Source organism: Mytilus galloprovincialis, chromosome 9, assembly GCF_965363235.1.
Source record: "Mytilus galloprovincialis chromosome 9, xbMytGall1.hap1.1, whole genome shotgun sequence".
Taxonomy (NCBI): Eukaryota; Metazoa; Mollusca; class Bivalvia; order Mytilida; family Mytilidae; genus Mytilus; species Mytilus galloprovincialis.
Genome location: NC_134846.1, coordinates 71,407,575 through 71,424,779, shown reverse-complemented (window position 1 = coordinate 71,424,779; position 17,205 = coordinate 71,407,575). Strand labels below are relative to the sequence as shown.

At 31.8% G+C, this 17,205-nt stretch overlaps 2 protein-coding genes across 2 annotated transcripts in view; both read left to right on the top strand.

The window, feature by feature from the left end:
* The first annotated feature begins 710 nt into the window (after window positions 1–710).
* LOC143045829 (uncharacterized) lies at window positions 711–4,231 on the top strand. Its single transcript, XM_076218614.1, has 2 exons — window positions 711–846; window positions 3,153–4,231. The coding sequence occupies exon 2, from the start codon at window positions 3,153–3,155 to the stop codon at window positions 4,062–4,064; it is 912 nt and encodes a 303-aa protein (XP_076074729.1). The 5' UTR covers window positions 711–846; the 3' UTR covers window positions 4,065–4,231.
* Window positions 4,232–11,403: 7,172 nt separating this feature from the next.
* The window catches only part of LOC143045826 (nucleolar RNA helicase 2-like), a 49,191-nt gene continuing 43,389 nt past the window's right edge, over window positions 11,404–17,205 (top strand). The window contains exon 1 of the mRNA XM_076218610.1: window positions 11,404–11,547. Within this exon, the coding sequence (XP_076074725.1) occupies window positions 11,482–11,547 (66 nt within the window). The 5' untranslated portion in view covers window positions 11,404–11,481. The remainder of the gene's footprint in view (window positions 11,548–17,205) is intronic.

Sequence of the window (17,205 nt, the reverse complement as noted above, 5' to 3'; positions counted from 1 at the left end):
TGGGGATATGTGACCTGAGCAGCTTTGAGATTATCTAGAAAAATTGAACTTCCAATTGATTTTTTACCTAAAAAATAAATAGGACTATATATGTATATCAGAGACATATAAAACATATTATATGTCTCTGTATGTATATACTGGCTGTGCCATTTTTTTTTTTTTTTTTTTTTTTGTGAAATATTGTCATATCCAGTAGCATTGCTTATATTTAAGCGACAGTTGTGAAAATTTTATCGTAACATTTCTGATACTAATTAGGATCACTGAGAATTTTGACTTCATATAATCAGAGACATATAATACAATATGTCTCTGATATAATTTACTTTATTATTTGATAATTTTATTTGATAAAGATGGTTTAATAGTGGAATATAATGTAATTGCTTTTTGACCTCCAGCAAGTTCTTTCATAAAAATAGGTTTTAATTGAGCTTTTTTTGTACCTATATATATTCTTTTCAAGTTTTGCTAAGGTATTTGACCTTCTATTAAAGATCTTTTTTGTATAAAGGGTGCTGGTGATAATATCAAGGATTTGTATAGTGTCTTACTATACAAATCCTTGATAATATTAATCTTCTTTTTTTAATTTTGTGTTTTCATTATTAAACGAGTATAACGATTTTGTTTCAATTTCGTGAACTATACTTTTTTGTGACGAGGAAAATTGTTCACCCTAAGCAACCCCAAATATTTACTCTGATGTGCGCAACTGCAAAATCCGGGACATTTATGACGTTCACACAATACGACCTCCTTTTCACGTCCAGCCGTGGTGTATAATACCGGCAACTTCAGCTTCAAGAGAAATCCACCTTCTCTTCACAAAAGACCACCATCGTAAGTGCTTATAGTAGAAGGCAATTGAAGAATACCTTCGTGACATCATTTTCTCTAATCAGTACTTTTTTTAATTCATAACTAACAATATTTCGCTCAAGGTGAATATTTACCGGTACTCAAAAAGTTGACATTGAATGTGTTGAAAAATATCATTTGAAATTTTCTTAGGATTTATGGAATCTATGGCGGAAATTCACATTGTGTGCTCTCATTTAGCCAGAAAGGAACACAAAACAAACTGCTATGTTGTTCTTAACTTATTGCAAGCTGATAGATGTTGTAAAAAAAATGCTACAAGTCTGACCTTGTCAAAAAATATGTTTTCGCATCATTTACTCGAACGAGCAATACCACATCCTTTCAAATGCCACATATTTTAAAGAAGCATCATTCAATAGTTATTATGGTACTTTTTCTGTACTGTAATTTGAAAATGTTGTTTAAAGTAAGACAGATATAATCAAAAGGTTCGTGAACTCTTAAAAGTAAAAATCTTGGAATTCAACACACATTTGTATAAATCATTTATATGTTCTACCATTTCTGGACTGATATAAAATCTGGGATTCGTTTGTTTTGTTATGTGAATATTTGTTCATGGTCAAACCAAGGGTAAATGAATGGTCACTGTTTTTTCAAGACTGACCTTTAAACTGAAAACAGACACGTTTATAATTGGCCTTGCATGTATATATGGACACACTGTTAAAGTGAATAGTATTCTTTTATATAGGAAAAAATAACAATCATTCCCAGGCCTGTAGCCAGAAATTTCCATTTGGAAAAGTCACAAACTAATCTTTTAAGTGTCACAATTCAAACAGAACGTATGAAATGTACAGTGCTTATTTGTTTTCAAAGGGGCTTTGTATGGCCCCCTTGCTACGGGTATGATTCCTTATTTAATATTACAAGTACCCTAAAAATGAAGTGTTGGGGAGGGGGTGCTTTAGGTTTGCACTCTGTCCATCAGATTTTATCATGACAATTTACAGATCAACTTCTTTTTGTTTTCCGGTCTGACAATTTTGTGCTGAGTTATGGCCTTTGGGCTAAGAAAATTAAATAAAATAATCAGTTTTCCCCTTTTTTCGTTGTGCTTGAACATATTGATTTGATAATTGGTATATAGTTTGATCATGACAAGTTAGTGGACCAAGTTCAAATTTTGATTTGGTCTGATAATATACATGTATATACAAATGTATAATAATAGAAAAATCTAAAAGGATATGAGGTATCAAAATCAGTATATTAAAACACACAAAAAGCAAACCAACAATGCTTTTTATGTTGTTAATTTCTTCTTATGGTATCCAGTTATCCATCAGATTTTTGGTGATTACTAACTGCTAAATTCATTATACATGTACATGAATTTGAGCCATCAAGAAGCAACTCTTATTATCATAAAAAAAACAGGGTTCTCACTAAGGCAAGTCTATGAGTCCTAGACTCGTGAAAATCTGTCTAGACTTGCCATTTTCAAAACTGTTGAGTCCACAGATGCATTAAAATTGAAATATTTTGTATAAACTGAACACACATATCATCATTTTATAGCAATAGAATGAAATAAAAAAAAATAAACAGGGTTCTCACTAAGGCAAGTCTACGAGTCCTAGACTCATGAAAATCTGTCTAGACTTGCCATTTTCAAAACTGTCGAGTCCACAGATGCATTAAAATTGAAATATTTTGTATAAACTGAACACACATATCATCATTTTATAGCAATAGAATGAAATAAATATGAATTTAATGTCATTTCATTGCTCTATTAGATCATGGAGCCTAAAAATGATAAATTATTTGCATAAAATAAATCTTTTTACTGTTGGGACTCACCATGTCCAAAAATGAGTCTCTGGAATCTCCTTCAGAAATCCTTAGCGAGAACCCTGATAAAAAAAATAACATCTAATTATTAATTTATCCAATTTCCAACACTAAATATTATATACATTTTATGTACATTGTAAAACGCAACATTGTATATTTCTATATAATTTTCTACAGAATGTACATTTTGTACCACTTTTCTTTGTCAGAATTTTAATTATGATTTAAAAGGGCCATGTATTTATTCTCCTACTGATGTTTTAAGTTTGATTTTTTAATAATCGAATACATGTAGACTAGTAAATTAAGGAATTTAGATCATTACAATTTTATGAATACTGCAAAGTTGATGATGGTGCAGAAGACAGTGACTGGAGGAGAAAGGACTTTATAGAAAATTATGTCAAATCCTTTTCATAAATTACAGCAGTTTTTAAAGTGTTATTCTTGTATATTTTCAGATGTCTAAACAACTAAGTTTTGCTGAGAACTTTGCCCTTAGTGGTGCTGCAGCCGTTATATCCAAAACAGCTGCTGCCCCAATAGAACGTATCAAGCTTCTTGTACAGAATCAAGATGAGATGCTTAGAACTGGAAGACTTGAACAGCCATACAAAGGTGTTATAGATTGTACTATGCGTACATACAAAACAGAAGGTGTTTTGCCATTTTGGAGAGGAAACATGGCTAATTGCATCAGATACTTTCCAACTCAGGCTTTAAACTTTGCATTCAAGGACAAGATTAAGGCACTATTCAAGTCAAGTAAGAATGATTCCAATGCAATCAAATTCTCAAAAAATATTGCATCTGGTGGAGCTGCTGGTGCCATGTCACTTGTCTTTGTCTATTCACTCGATTATTGTAGAACCAGGTTAGCCAATGATGCCAAGTCTGGAAAGACCGGTGGTGAACGCCAGTTTAATGGTATGGTTGATGTGTACCGTAAAACCATTGCATCAGATGGTGTACAAGGTTTGTACAGAGGATTCGTCATTTCTTGTGTAGGAATCGTCGTCTACAGAGGATTCTACTTCGGTCTGTTCGACACCCTTAAACCAATTCTCTTGGGAGACAAGGCCAACCTGCTCCTGTCATTTGCATTGGGCTACGTTGTCACAATTAGTGCTGGACTTTTGTCATACCCAATTGACACAATCAGAAGAAGAATGATGATGACATCAGGTGAGGCTGTCAAATACAAGGGATCAATTGACTGCACAATGACCATTATCAAGAACGAGGGGTTCATGTCCTTGATGAAGGGAGCAGGAGCCAACGTACTCAGAGGAATGGCTGGTGCTGGTGTATTGGCTGGATTTGACAAGTTCCAAGAGTTGTACATCACATGGCGTATTTCACAAAATAAATAAACCAGGTGGACCTTAGATTTTAATAAATGAATTCGTGTGATATATTGAATTAGTAAATTCATCAGTGAACTGGACCATCATCGTTACATAGCATCCAGATGTTGATCATTGTGTTTTATATTGAAAGTTGAAAAACTTCCAAAATACAAGAAACAAAATTTTGTAAATTTATTTCTTCATTTTTTAGGCCTGAACCTGTTTGTTATCTGTACATTGTAAGCAGTGAAAGTCTTCTTTTTTTTTTTTATCTTACCTGTCCCAAAGGACCAATTGACCTACACATGAATTGTACTTTCTTTTGACATGTTTTGTTTAAACTTTATCAAAAATTCACCCCTGAAACAACTTGCTAAATTAACCAAACTTAGATTAATAAAAAACTAAAAAAATATTAGATACACACAAACAGATTAAAAAAAACAACTAAAAAATATTAGATACACACAGATTAAAAAAAAACTAAAAAAATATTAGATACCCACAAACTTTAACAGCAGTTTTCTTAGGACTTGGGCTGTAAAATACTTGCTTATCATGAGTAATGGGGTAGCTATGATTGGAAAATGGAATCAATGTAAGATGTACATGTTCAACTGACAGGTTTCATCTAATCTTCACCTCATTTCCATGGTGCATTTATCAATGTTAAATATCTGTTGACAACTATGGGTCATGGCCTTCAACAATGAGCCAAACCCTACAGCATAATCTGGTATTGAAGAGTTTATCAAACCTTGGAACTAATTTTTGTCTAGCCTTGACGGAGTCAAAAAGCAAGACCGTATGTGGTTTCTGGTAGCGGTGGCAGGGTCATTCATCAATGAAATAACTTGTAGATAAGTCTAGTTTATGGTGAACAACTAGTGGTATGTAAATGATATTTGGTATGCAGTTGTGCAAGTATTTGCATATCTTATTTCCATTGGGATTATTTGGCCCTCTCCCCTCAGTGAATTAGACTTGTGGTCTATTGACTGAAACTATTGCGTAGTTGACATGTATTAAGTTTGTGATTAGGTGAGTTCAAGGAGAACCATTTATGGAAAGCCAATGTCAATGTGTATGCAGTTGTATAAGCATTGGCACATCTCATTTCCATGGAGAATGTTTGGTCCTGTCCCCTCAATCAAGGTCTAATGACTGAAACTTTTGCTTTGTTTATATGTATTTTTGTGATTAGGTCAGTTTAAGATGAACTGCCAACAGGAGTCCATGATATTTGGTTTGAAAATTTATTGGCACTTGCATGTCACGTTTCCATGGAGATTATATAGCCCCACACCCTCTTCATGTTCATTTACTGAAACCTTTACATAGTTTACAAGTTAATGCTTGTTTACATTTAAAGAGAACAAGTCAATGGTATTTGGTATGCAGTTGTATTAGCATTAGCATCTCAATTCCATGGAGATTGTTCAGTCAAGGTTCATTGGCTTTAAATATTTGTATATCTTAAAGTATTGCTATTTTAATTAACAACATTTACATTATTACAAAAAGGCGAGACTATCTTGGTGTTAACATTTTTATGGGTTAATGAATAATGTAAAATTTTGTTATTCAGTCTGTTTTTCCAATATAACAATAGTCTTTACTGTATTTGGTGTAAAGTTTGATAAAATCGTTGATGATTAAAGCAGACTAGAAAATTAAGCTTGTGCATAAATGTTTTCTCGGGGTAACAATCTGCTCTCACCCTCTCAGCTATATGTTATTTATATAACAAGGGGTACAATCAAAATCACGTGATGGATATACACACACCGGAAGTAACAGTCGAGCAGACCGCTTGAAAGGCAAGTAGTTGAATTTACTTGTTTATATCAATAAAATTTAATAAATAAGGTAGTGCACCGAATGTCGGATACTATCTAGTTTTGAAATACACAATTATCCTTGCTGGAAAGCGTGCAGTTAATGCTAACACTTCGACACGGTTCCAAAATTTCACCAGATATTAACACACACACCTCATGTTTTTATAACAAAATTTCTGAAAAGTCAATGTTATGGGAGTTTTTAGTGGAAAAAGAAATCAATCAAATAATTACGATAAATGGTCGTTTGACAGGAGAATAGCCGATTTTCACAAATGATACCACACACACCCCATTAATTTAACGGATAACAGACCCACTTAAGAATACAAAAGTCTTAGGGGTGGGTTTGAGCACTTAGCAAGCTATTGGATATCTATACTATTAAACAAGGGACCCCACTTTGTGTGTCGCTTTTCTTCCTTCCACGATAAATTAATTATCCTCTGTGTTCTATAGGTAACATGCATAGTCGCATTTGTCATCCATTCTTATGATTATTCAGATTGAGTTATTTTTTGAGAAAACGACAAAAGGTGTCAGACCACCAATTACTCCCTCCAATTCAGTTTTTGACTATGAAGTTAAACTTAAGGTAAAATATTTAGAAAGCTGTGAAAATTGCAAAATTTGGTTGAACAGATAGGGATTTTTAATTGGTATCTGACACCAAAGGAGTCCGGATATTGATTCCGTCACCAGACTAACTTTTAGTCACAGATAAGACTTTCGGATTGAAACATGCACAAGTACAACCAATCGTATGATAGATAACAAAAATGAAAAATAAATAAGCCGAATGCAAGAACCACATGTATTATACCCCTTATAGTCCAGTCGATTTGTGAAATAATTGCTCAGATTGTGGTAAAAGCATAAAATTTTGCAGAGTGTTAGTTGAGGTCATAACTAACATTTATACCTATGGACCCAATTGAGACAATCAAAATGGCGGCTCTGGGCGGCCATTTTGAAATAATGTCCAAATAATTAATAAAAATTATTAGAAAAAAATATGAAAAATATATCACTTTACCAATTTTGATAAACTTTCGTATATCTTATGACAAAGAATATCAACTGAGGACTATTGAAGTATTAGGTGGCCATCTTGAATGATGGCCATTTTGGAAACGTAAATTTCCAGTATATCATTATTCGCTATCCTAAATCGTTTTTTGAATTAATACTATTAGTTACAGTGTGCAATTGTCCTAATACGAGATTTTATCGGGTCAATAAAGTTCATATCGGGTGAGGCGAAGCCAAACCCGATATGAATTTTATTGACCCGATAAATTCCGTATTTGGACAATTGAACACTGTGTAACGAATTTATCCTGATTTTGTTATTTTACATATTATTATATTCAAATTCATTTTTATGACATTATCAACCAAATATATTATAGATATTTAATCTAAAACTGTAAAAACTTTAAAATATTAGGACTATAAAGCAACTGAAAATTTTTTTATTTTTTTTATTAGGTCAATGGTATAAGGGAGATAATTCCAATTGACGTAATAAATAAGGGAGATAATTCGTGATAAAAAATTGTACTGAAATTTATTAGGACAATATCAGCCAATCAAATTGCGAGAAATTACTCTGAATCAGGATAATAAGTGTTATATGCATTTACAACTAGTTTTGCTAATCATTTATTTATGACTGTTGCTATTCATATAGGATATATTCACCAAGTGCTCAAATAAAGCATGCATATGTTAACAAATAAATGTATTTAAAAAATACGCGTAAATTCTTTTAATTGCAGTTAAGCATGTAGGGCTTTAATAGTTACTTTTTACCACCAAAAAATGCGTATATACAATATAAGTTATGACCACGGTATGTTGAAAAGGAATAATACGTAGGTATGAAAGTCACTGGAGCTGAAAAAATAATAAACAGACTGGAAAGAAATCCGTAACGCCAAGAGAGGACACATGAGGATTTACTATGCCAATCAAATACAAAAAGAGCAGACATAGACATTTGAGCTGGTAATCATACATTTTTGTAAGCATACAACTGTTCCAAGTTGATGAAGGCCATGTAATGGGAGAATCACAAGGCAAAAGGTACTTATCATGTCAAAGCAAATCTTAAAATCGAAATATATTTTGTCAGGAAAACGAAAAAAGTCTAAGATGAGTCACGGATTGAAAATACCAGAAAAATAACCAGCCACGGTTGATCACGGTTGTGATGAATTAACAAGAACAATATGATTGCAAGGATTTTTCCTTTCATTGTGATGAGGTATCTGACTGTCATCATGAAGCCTCGACAATAGAGTATGTGACTGTCACTTGAACTACTAACCACTGTTCTTTTAGCCAGACTCAGTACTGGAGATTAATATTTCAGGAGCAGATACCATGCTAAATGTTTGTTAAAACTGCACGACAAGGCAATTAGACAGAATCGAGACACAGAAAAAAGTCAAGAATCTGTTATCCATGGAATGGGGCTCGCCAAACTGATAGGAAACAGTGACGGCTCACACTCTGGAACATATATTGTTTTAATATTTGAAATTGATGACACTGTGTTATAGTAGTCTCAGCTTGCAGTTACATTTATTTCATGTTTGAAGCGGTGCACATTTTTAACTTAATTTGACTTTAAATTACTAAAAGATGCATTGTAGCAAAGGAGAAGAATAATTGTGGTCTCAGGCCAGAAACACGAAAAGAATTGAATTTAACAGAAAGGAAACAAATATCGGACTTTGGAAAAAGGGAGAGAGCTTTTGATACCTTTTATGAAATTCTTCATACATCATATTTTTTTACAAAAAAATCATCCTACAACAGTTCACAAGCTGTATATACTATATATTACGATGGGTTTAGGGTTGCATATATTAGAACGGGTTTTCAACTTGTACACCATGAAGAGCGGGTTTAGTTTGACCCCTCTGGAAAAATAATACAATTGCACTGTAAAGGTCTTGACATTACAAATCTATATGGTTTTGGTGAGGACACGCATGTTTTCGCAATATTTTAATGTCATGATTTTAAGGTAATGTTCACACTGGTCTCATATTAAAAGCCAAATTAAGTAATCAAAGGGGCAAATGGCTTACTTTGAAATCAGAAAACATTTCTTAAACCCCAAAAACACTGTTCGATTGAATACTCAATTAGCGGCAGCATTTTATGAGGGGGGCAAGGGGGGTCCCAATAACAGCAAAACAGCAAATTGATTTGGCTCATAACAGATAACAAGGAATTAAAATGGGCAAAAACAGATAACAGTAAATGAAATATTAAATAATTCGGTCTTTGACAAATCAGTATTTCTTATTAAGGATATAATCCTTTGTAATGCATTCCATTTTTTATGACTATGTTTTTAGTATTAATTTATGTATCTAGAATGTGTTTAAATTACTACTCAATATATTATAATATTTTTTATGCGCTCGTTTACGGAACGTATTATGGTATACTGTTGTCCGTCTGTTGTCAACATGTCGGACATTAACTCAAAAACTCTTTAACCATTTGCATTAAACTTTGGGAAATTGTTTATATCTATTGACGTAAGCTCCCTTTTTGGTTTTTTTTTTCTTTATAAATTTTAGATTTTAAGTTTCTGGGTAATGGGTTTTTATTCAATAAAATTGGTGTTTTTTTTCAGTTTTCTGATAATATCTCAAAAATGCTTTCACAAAGCAAGGAATTTTGGTGAATTGTTTATATCTATTAACATGAGGTAACTTTCAATTTTTATAAATTTTAGATTTTACGTTTCCGAGTTAACGGGTTTTATTAATTATTTAAAAAGGGGTGATTTTCCAGTTTTCAGACATTAACACAAAAATGTTTTCAGCAGTTCTCATGAAACGTTGGTGTATTGTTTATATATATTGACTGAAGCTCCCTTTGTTGCTAATAAAAAAAGTGACCTAAAAGAGTTTGAATATTCTGACTTTTTCTAAATGACCATTTAATGAGGTGTGTGAATTTTTCTTAATAAAACTATGAGGCAAAGTGGTATATAGGGTAGAAAAATCAAAAGCACCAATTATAAGCATGCAATTTATCAAGTACTTCGAACGAATTTTGACACTCTAAAAGCAATTTATTCCACTATTTTCAAAGGCCTTATTTGAACAATTTTTTATCAGCTGAGGTTTTTGATTGTACCAAGTGTACTAGTAAGTAGAATACATAGTTTAGTAGGGAAACAATGGCTTGAAACGAAATAAATATTTGTTTGTAATGAGTTATGTGCAGCTTCGGACCCAAGTTCATGGTTGGAACTTTCATTGTACAATGCATTTGGTTCTGCTTTGGAAAGAATCACAAAGTTGAGTCTATGTACCATATTATATAAAAGGTTAAGTGGTTGTTAGGACCTAGTCCTTAATTGAGATCCTTGTCAGATATTCCTGGCCATATGTTTTCCTTTTTGTCATATTAAGAATTGTTTTAATTTAATATGTTCGTACGGAAAACAAGGAACATTATTCTCATACAAAAAATTAAGATAATTCTAAATACACATTCATAAAAAAATGGAATTTATTACAACGGATAATCATAAGATATACTTGAATTGTCCTGGACCTCACTTCTGTGATGGGTATATGTTAATGGAATCCTTCTCTGAATACGGGACAAACATATAAGTAGTGGTAGACCCCAATGGCCAATGATCTTCAATTTATACCGAATATTGACTGTCAAAAAAAATGCTAACATTCCAATTTTCATTAACAGTGGTAAAACAGCAAATACATTATCACAATAACAGATAACAAAAAAACTAAAAGCCCAATAACAGCTAACAAAGAATCAGACAAAAACAGCTAACTGCAAATATATTTTCAAAATAACAGATAACAAAGAATTAAATTGCCCCATAACAGCATAACAGTTAAACCCCTTGCCCCCCTCTTTTATATCTAGAAACAAGACTAAACCACCATTAGAAGTAATCAGGCTGATTTATCTCAGTTGATGCATATTTGCATAGGAAAAATACTGAGGTGAAAAGACTTATGGTGCCGGAGAGGATTTGAAGTATGAAACATATAAATAGTTTTTTTTGTAACTTCAGTATTATATTTCAACTAGAAAACCGACGATGCCGCGTATGTATGGCTCTGTTTGTGCATTTTCTTACCGGCTAGATATAATTAAGCCATATGGTGCTACATTTCCACGAATATCCATGCAACAGAATGATTTCCAATCTATGAGTGCAGGTATTAAGCTGCTTATGGAATTAAGGGCAACATTTAAATGTTCCATCCATAAAAAAAACTTTCCAGTTAAAAACTGTTTTCTCAAGGATTTGTATAGTGTTTTTCTCTATCGTTTAGCCAAATAATTCTTGGCGTTGGAAGAAACGGTACACACATACGTTTAAATGAAGAAAAAAAACCAGTTAAAAATCATAAAATGAATTATTGGTTGTTTATGTTTTTTTATTTTCCAATCTCATCAAAAATGGTTTGTTATTATTGCAAGATTGTTGTCCGGGGTCGAAATCAAACGGACTTGTTTTATACTCTGTCCTTTTCGACGGAAGCACGTGTATGTAAAGTTGACATCTTTACCACTGACCGTCTATTATGAAATTAACAGAAGAAGAAACTAGCACAATGAAAACAGAAACAGTAAAAAAGGAGAAGAAAATTGTAAGCTTTCATAACCTTATCCGAAAATTGATACTATCTTCGTATTATGGGGTTTCGTGCTATTTACTAATATAGTGCATTGTGACGTCACAATTTCCATTTTATATAATAATATTTTTGTCAGTTTATTCAAGATAAAAGGCGTGAATTTGACAAACACAATATATTCAAATGACACTAAAAATGAATATGATATCACAGTTACAGACACTAAACATGAATATGATATCACAGTTACAGACGATTTATTTGAAGAAAAAAAAGTTATTGAAATTGTCATATTTTGATATTTGACCAGATTGTAATATTTGAACTAGATTTTAACTGCAGCTTTAATTATTTAAATAATTTATACCTCAGGATGACCCACCAAAGCTAATGAAACTTATTTTCAGAGGGGCTATATTTAAGAAGAGACTACAGGGTTGTCTTTAGCGCAGGGGATTTCCTCCCAGCAACTTCCACAGACCCCTGGCCTTAGGCGCGACAAAGCAAGCTTGTCGCCATGGACGTAACTTTCCCTGCAACTCTTCAAATTTAGCCTGCAACTTCAAAATTTAGTGACAACTCTAGACTAACAGTTCACAACAACACTTAACCTTAAGGTTCATCATTACAAATGAACAAAAATGGCTGTACATGTTTGTATTTAATACGGTACCTTAATTTTAAGGCCTTTAAACGTAATACAGTCTTACCTGTGCATTTTGAACAGTTTTAATGCCTGGCATCAACTAGATATGAGACAATATCTGAAAAAGTCTAATTTTTGGAAATAAGAAAAAACAAAAATTTTTTGTTTAGACCCAGTATTTTAATAGCACAAATCGAAGAACTCACATTGGGGATCTAGGAACTGTTGTCTGTAATTCAAACAATTGTTTAATAAGGAAACAATGGCTATTTTAAAAATGGTACAAAACAAATCCAGTTCTTTCCTGTTACCAAAGTGAATCAATTTTAAAAAGTTTCTAATGGGAATAAGGAATAAGTTTAAGACAATATTTGTGGTTTACTAGTATATCCTGCAATAGTTTATCAAATGCCAATTATTTATTTTAGCATTTGCAATACAAAAGGTTTAGAAATATACTTAAATATAGTCAGATATGTCGGTAACATGAAAGAATCTTGAGTAACAGCACAGCAGTAACAGGACAGAGTTGGTAACAGAAAGGATTTTTCTGCTTTATTTTAAAGTTTAAGAAAAATACACCATTTTAAATTGGTCACAATTGGAAGATAACAGAAAACAATGTCATTTATCCTTTGAAACTGTATTTGCAAGATGAAAAATCTGCCTAGGTAAGGAAAAATTCTAAAATAAATTCCTTTCTGTTACTATCTACTAAACTAGAATTGCACAATGTTCTCTGCTGTTATCAAAAGCAAAAAACCTATTTTTTTATTTAATATACTGTATATTATTTAGAAATTTATTTAATATGGTGGTAATAACTTATATTAAATAAAATGGTTGGCATATAGTAGCTTAACTTTTCGATTCTTCAGTGAAATTGTCTTGAACATCCTTCCTGTTACTGATGATGGTTATGCTGTTACTTTTTATCAGGTAACATGACAGAACGTAACAGAAAGGAATTACACGCTAGTTTTTGTCCTTTTATCACATTAAATGTAAGTATATTTCCTGTGACATATAACTTTTAAAAAGATGATATAAAAACACACTTAATGCTGTGGTGCACACTTAAAAATATGATTAAAGTTGCTTAACTCTGAGACTATTATACGAATATCACTTTATTCTGGCCCAGCTTAATAACTTTTATATTTTTTTTTATGAGAAACACTGAATGTCATACACAAGATAATTTTTAATTAAATTGTAATTGATATATTATAATTTCTTTACATTTTTTAAAATAATTTTTTTTTTAGTGCTAGATATTTAGTTGGTAGCTAGTTTCTCACAAGAACCTTAGTAAAACTTAAACAACTTTTAATTTCAAATGTTACTTTAATTGTAATTTTTTTACTCAGATATGAATTGAACAATATAAAAAGAACATTATTTACATATGGCCCTTTATACTATTGTAAAATCCAAACATTGTATCGCACCGCGCGAATGAGCACTTTTCTTTCAAATCTCACCACTTCTCCCTATCAGTTTCAAAAAGAGAAGTCACTTCTCCCTATAATTCTGAAGTAGTGTGAGCCCTGAGATGACCTCATTATGATTTCTGAAACTTCCATACATGTGATGGACTGTGAAACTCAGATCAGGAGATTTGGAAATTTTGGTCAGGAGATTAGGACTCAGATCAGGAGGTTTTTATCGACATAAATTTTGTCGTAAATGTAACCGTATGATGTAGAAATTGTGTTTTTGTCGAGCCTTCGACTTTAGTCGAAAAAGCGAGACTAAGCGATCCTACATTCCGTCGTCGTCGGCATCGTCGGCGGCGTCAACAAATATTCACTCTGTGGTTAAAGTTTTTGAAAGTTTAATAACTTTCTTAAACTATACTGAATTTCTACCAAACTTGGACAGAAGCTTGTTTATGATCATAAGAAAGTATCCAGAAGTAAATTTTGTAAAAATAAAATTCCATTTTTTCCGTATTTTACTTATAAATGGACTTAGTTTTTCTGCGAGGAAACATTACATTCACTCTGTGGTTAAAGTTTTTAAAATTTTAATAACTTTCATAAACTATCCTTGATATGTACCAAACTAGGACAGAAGCTTGTTTATGATCATAAGATAGTATCAAGAAGAAAATGTTGTGAAAATAAATTTCCACTTTTCTGTATTTTACTTATAAATGGACTTAGTTTTTTCTGCGAGGAAACATTACATTCACTCTGTGGTTAAAGTTTTTAAAATTTTAATAACTTTCATAAACTATCCTTGATTTGTACCAAACTTGGACAGAAGCTTGTTTATGATCATAAGATAGTATCAAGAAGAAAATTTTGTAAAAATAAATTTCCACTTTTCCGTATTTTACTTATAAATGGACTTTGTGGTTTAAGTTTTTAAAATTTTATAATGTTCTTAAACTATCCTGGATTTCTACCAAACTTAGACAAAAGCTTATTTCTGATCATAAGATATTATTCAGAAGTAAATTTTGTAAAAAAAAAATTCACTTTTTCCGTATTTTACTTATAAATGGACTTAGTTTTTCTTCCAGTTAACATTACATACAGTCTGCAGTTAAAGTTTATAAAACATTTATTAGATTCATAAACTATCCTGGATTTTTTTACCAAACTTGGAAGCTTCTTTCAATCAAAAGATAGTATTGTGAGGGAAATTTTTATTGATGTTTTTCCTCATTTTTGTTGAGTCTGCGATTAACAGAAAAAGTAGGCGAGACACCGGGTTCCGTGGAACCCTTACGAATTTTTTCTTCAAATTTCCATCAAACTGTAATATGTTTATAGTAGCCTTATTGCCTTTCTATTTGAATGAAATAAAATATTAAGAATAATCTGTTTCTTGTTTTGTTTTGTTTTTGATAAATGATTGTTCACTGCTTGCAAATAAATCATTATATTTATTTATCTTATCAGTATAGATTTGTATTCATGAATCCATCTACTTATCATTGGTAACTGTATACATGTAGGCAAATAAGAAAGAAATATGCTCTACATGTATATATTCGCAACATCATAATATAGTATTAATGAATGGGTGTTTTTATAATGGCCCTGTTATATGTCCAAGGTCTGTTATAATGGTCGAGGAAGTCTGTAATGGCCCGAGGCAACGCCGAGGGCCATTACAGACATCCGAGGCCATTATTACTGACCAAGGACATATAACAGAGCCATTATAAAAACACCCATTTCTTAATACATTTATTAACCAACTGAATAACAGTGTATGTGTTAATATACCAAATATTCAAGATATTAAGTTGACAGAAGTTATGTGTTGAAAAACAGGAGGAACAGTGATCCCTATATATGGTTCTTTAATGTTGGTTGCTGGTTACTAAATTAAATAAAATACAAAAAAGTATTATACTCTTTACAACTTAATTTTATTAACTTTATTAAAAACCCTTACTGTGCTTTATACAGACAAACCGGGCATTAATAAAGGGCCATTACAGAAAAAACAGGGCCATTACAGAAAAAAACAGGGCCATTACAGAAAAACAGGGCCATTACAAAAAAACAGGGCCTTTACAGAAAAAAACAGCTATTACAGAAAAACAGGGCCATTACAGAAAATATGTTATTGTCGAGCCTTCGACTTTAGTCGAAAAAGCGAGACATAGCGATCCTACATTCCGTCGGCGTCGTCGTCGTCGGCGGCGTCCACAAATATTCACTCTGTGGTTAAAGTTTTTGAAATTTTAATAACTTTCTTAAACTATCCTTGAATTGTACGAAACTTGGACAGAAGCTTGTTTATGTTCATAAGATAGTATCCAGAAGTAAATTTTGTAAAAATAAAATTCCATTTTTTCCGTATTTTACTTATAAATGGACTTAGTTTTTTCTGCCAGGAAACATTACATTCACTCTGTGGTTAAAGTTTTTAAAATTTTAATAACTTTCTTAAACTATCCTGGAAATGTACAAAACTTGGCCAGAAGCTTGTTTATGATCAGGAGATAGTATCCAGAAGTAAATTTTGTAAAAATAAAATTCCATTTTTCCCGTATTTTACTTATAAATGGACTTAGTTTTTTCTGCCAGGAAACATTACATTCACTCTGTGGTTAAAGTTTTTAAAATTTTAATAACTTTCTTAAACTATCCTGGAATTGTAAGAAACTTGGCCAGAAGCTTGTTTATGATCAGGAGATAGTATCCAGAAGTAAATTTTGTAAAAATAAAATTCCATTTTTCCCGTATTTTACTTATAAATGGACTTAGTTTTTCTTCCAGTTAACATTACATACAGTCTGCAGTTAAAGTATTTAAAACATTTTTAAGATTCTTAAACTAGCCTGGATTTTTACCAAACTTGGACAGAAGCTTCTCACAATCAAAAGATAGTATCGAGAGGAATAATTTTATTGATTTTTTTCATCATTTTTGATGAGTGTTTGATTAACAGCAAAAGTAGGCGAGACACTGGGTTCCGCGGAACCCTTACAAATTTTTTTTAATAACCAGTCATTTTTGGCAATAATGTACTTAGTTGGTTAATAATTCTTATTAAAACCTTGGGATTGAGAATTGTAGATGTTAGTATATATAAGATTATATTGTTATAGCTAGAGATAGCAAAACATTTACACTGTTTTTAAAAGTCTTCTTAAATTCTAGAAATATGACTTTCATAATGCTTAAAAGCCATGCAGTACTATTGTTTTTTAAATTAATTTATTAACCAACTAAGTACATTATTGCCAAAAATGACTGGTTATTAAAAATAACATATTTTCTGTAATGGCCCTGTTTTTCTGAAATAGCTGTTTTTTTCTGTAAAGGCCCTGTTTTTTTGTAATGGCCCTGTTTTTCTGTAATGGCCCTGTTTTTTTCTGTAATGGCCCTGTTTTTTAATTTGTTGGTTTACGGATTTTCCCCATGAAAAAGTCGGGTCGGTCGGTCGGGAAAAAAAAGAAAAAAAATATCTTTCAAGACAAAAATATGCAAATAAATATATATTTCACCTTTCTGACAATATGTTTGTTATGCTATTTTGTCATCATTTCTTAGATT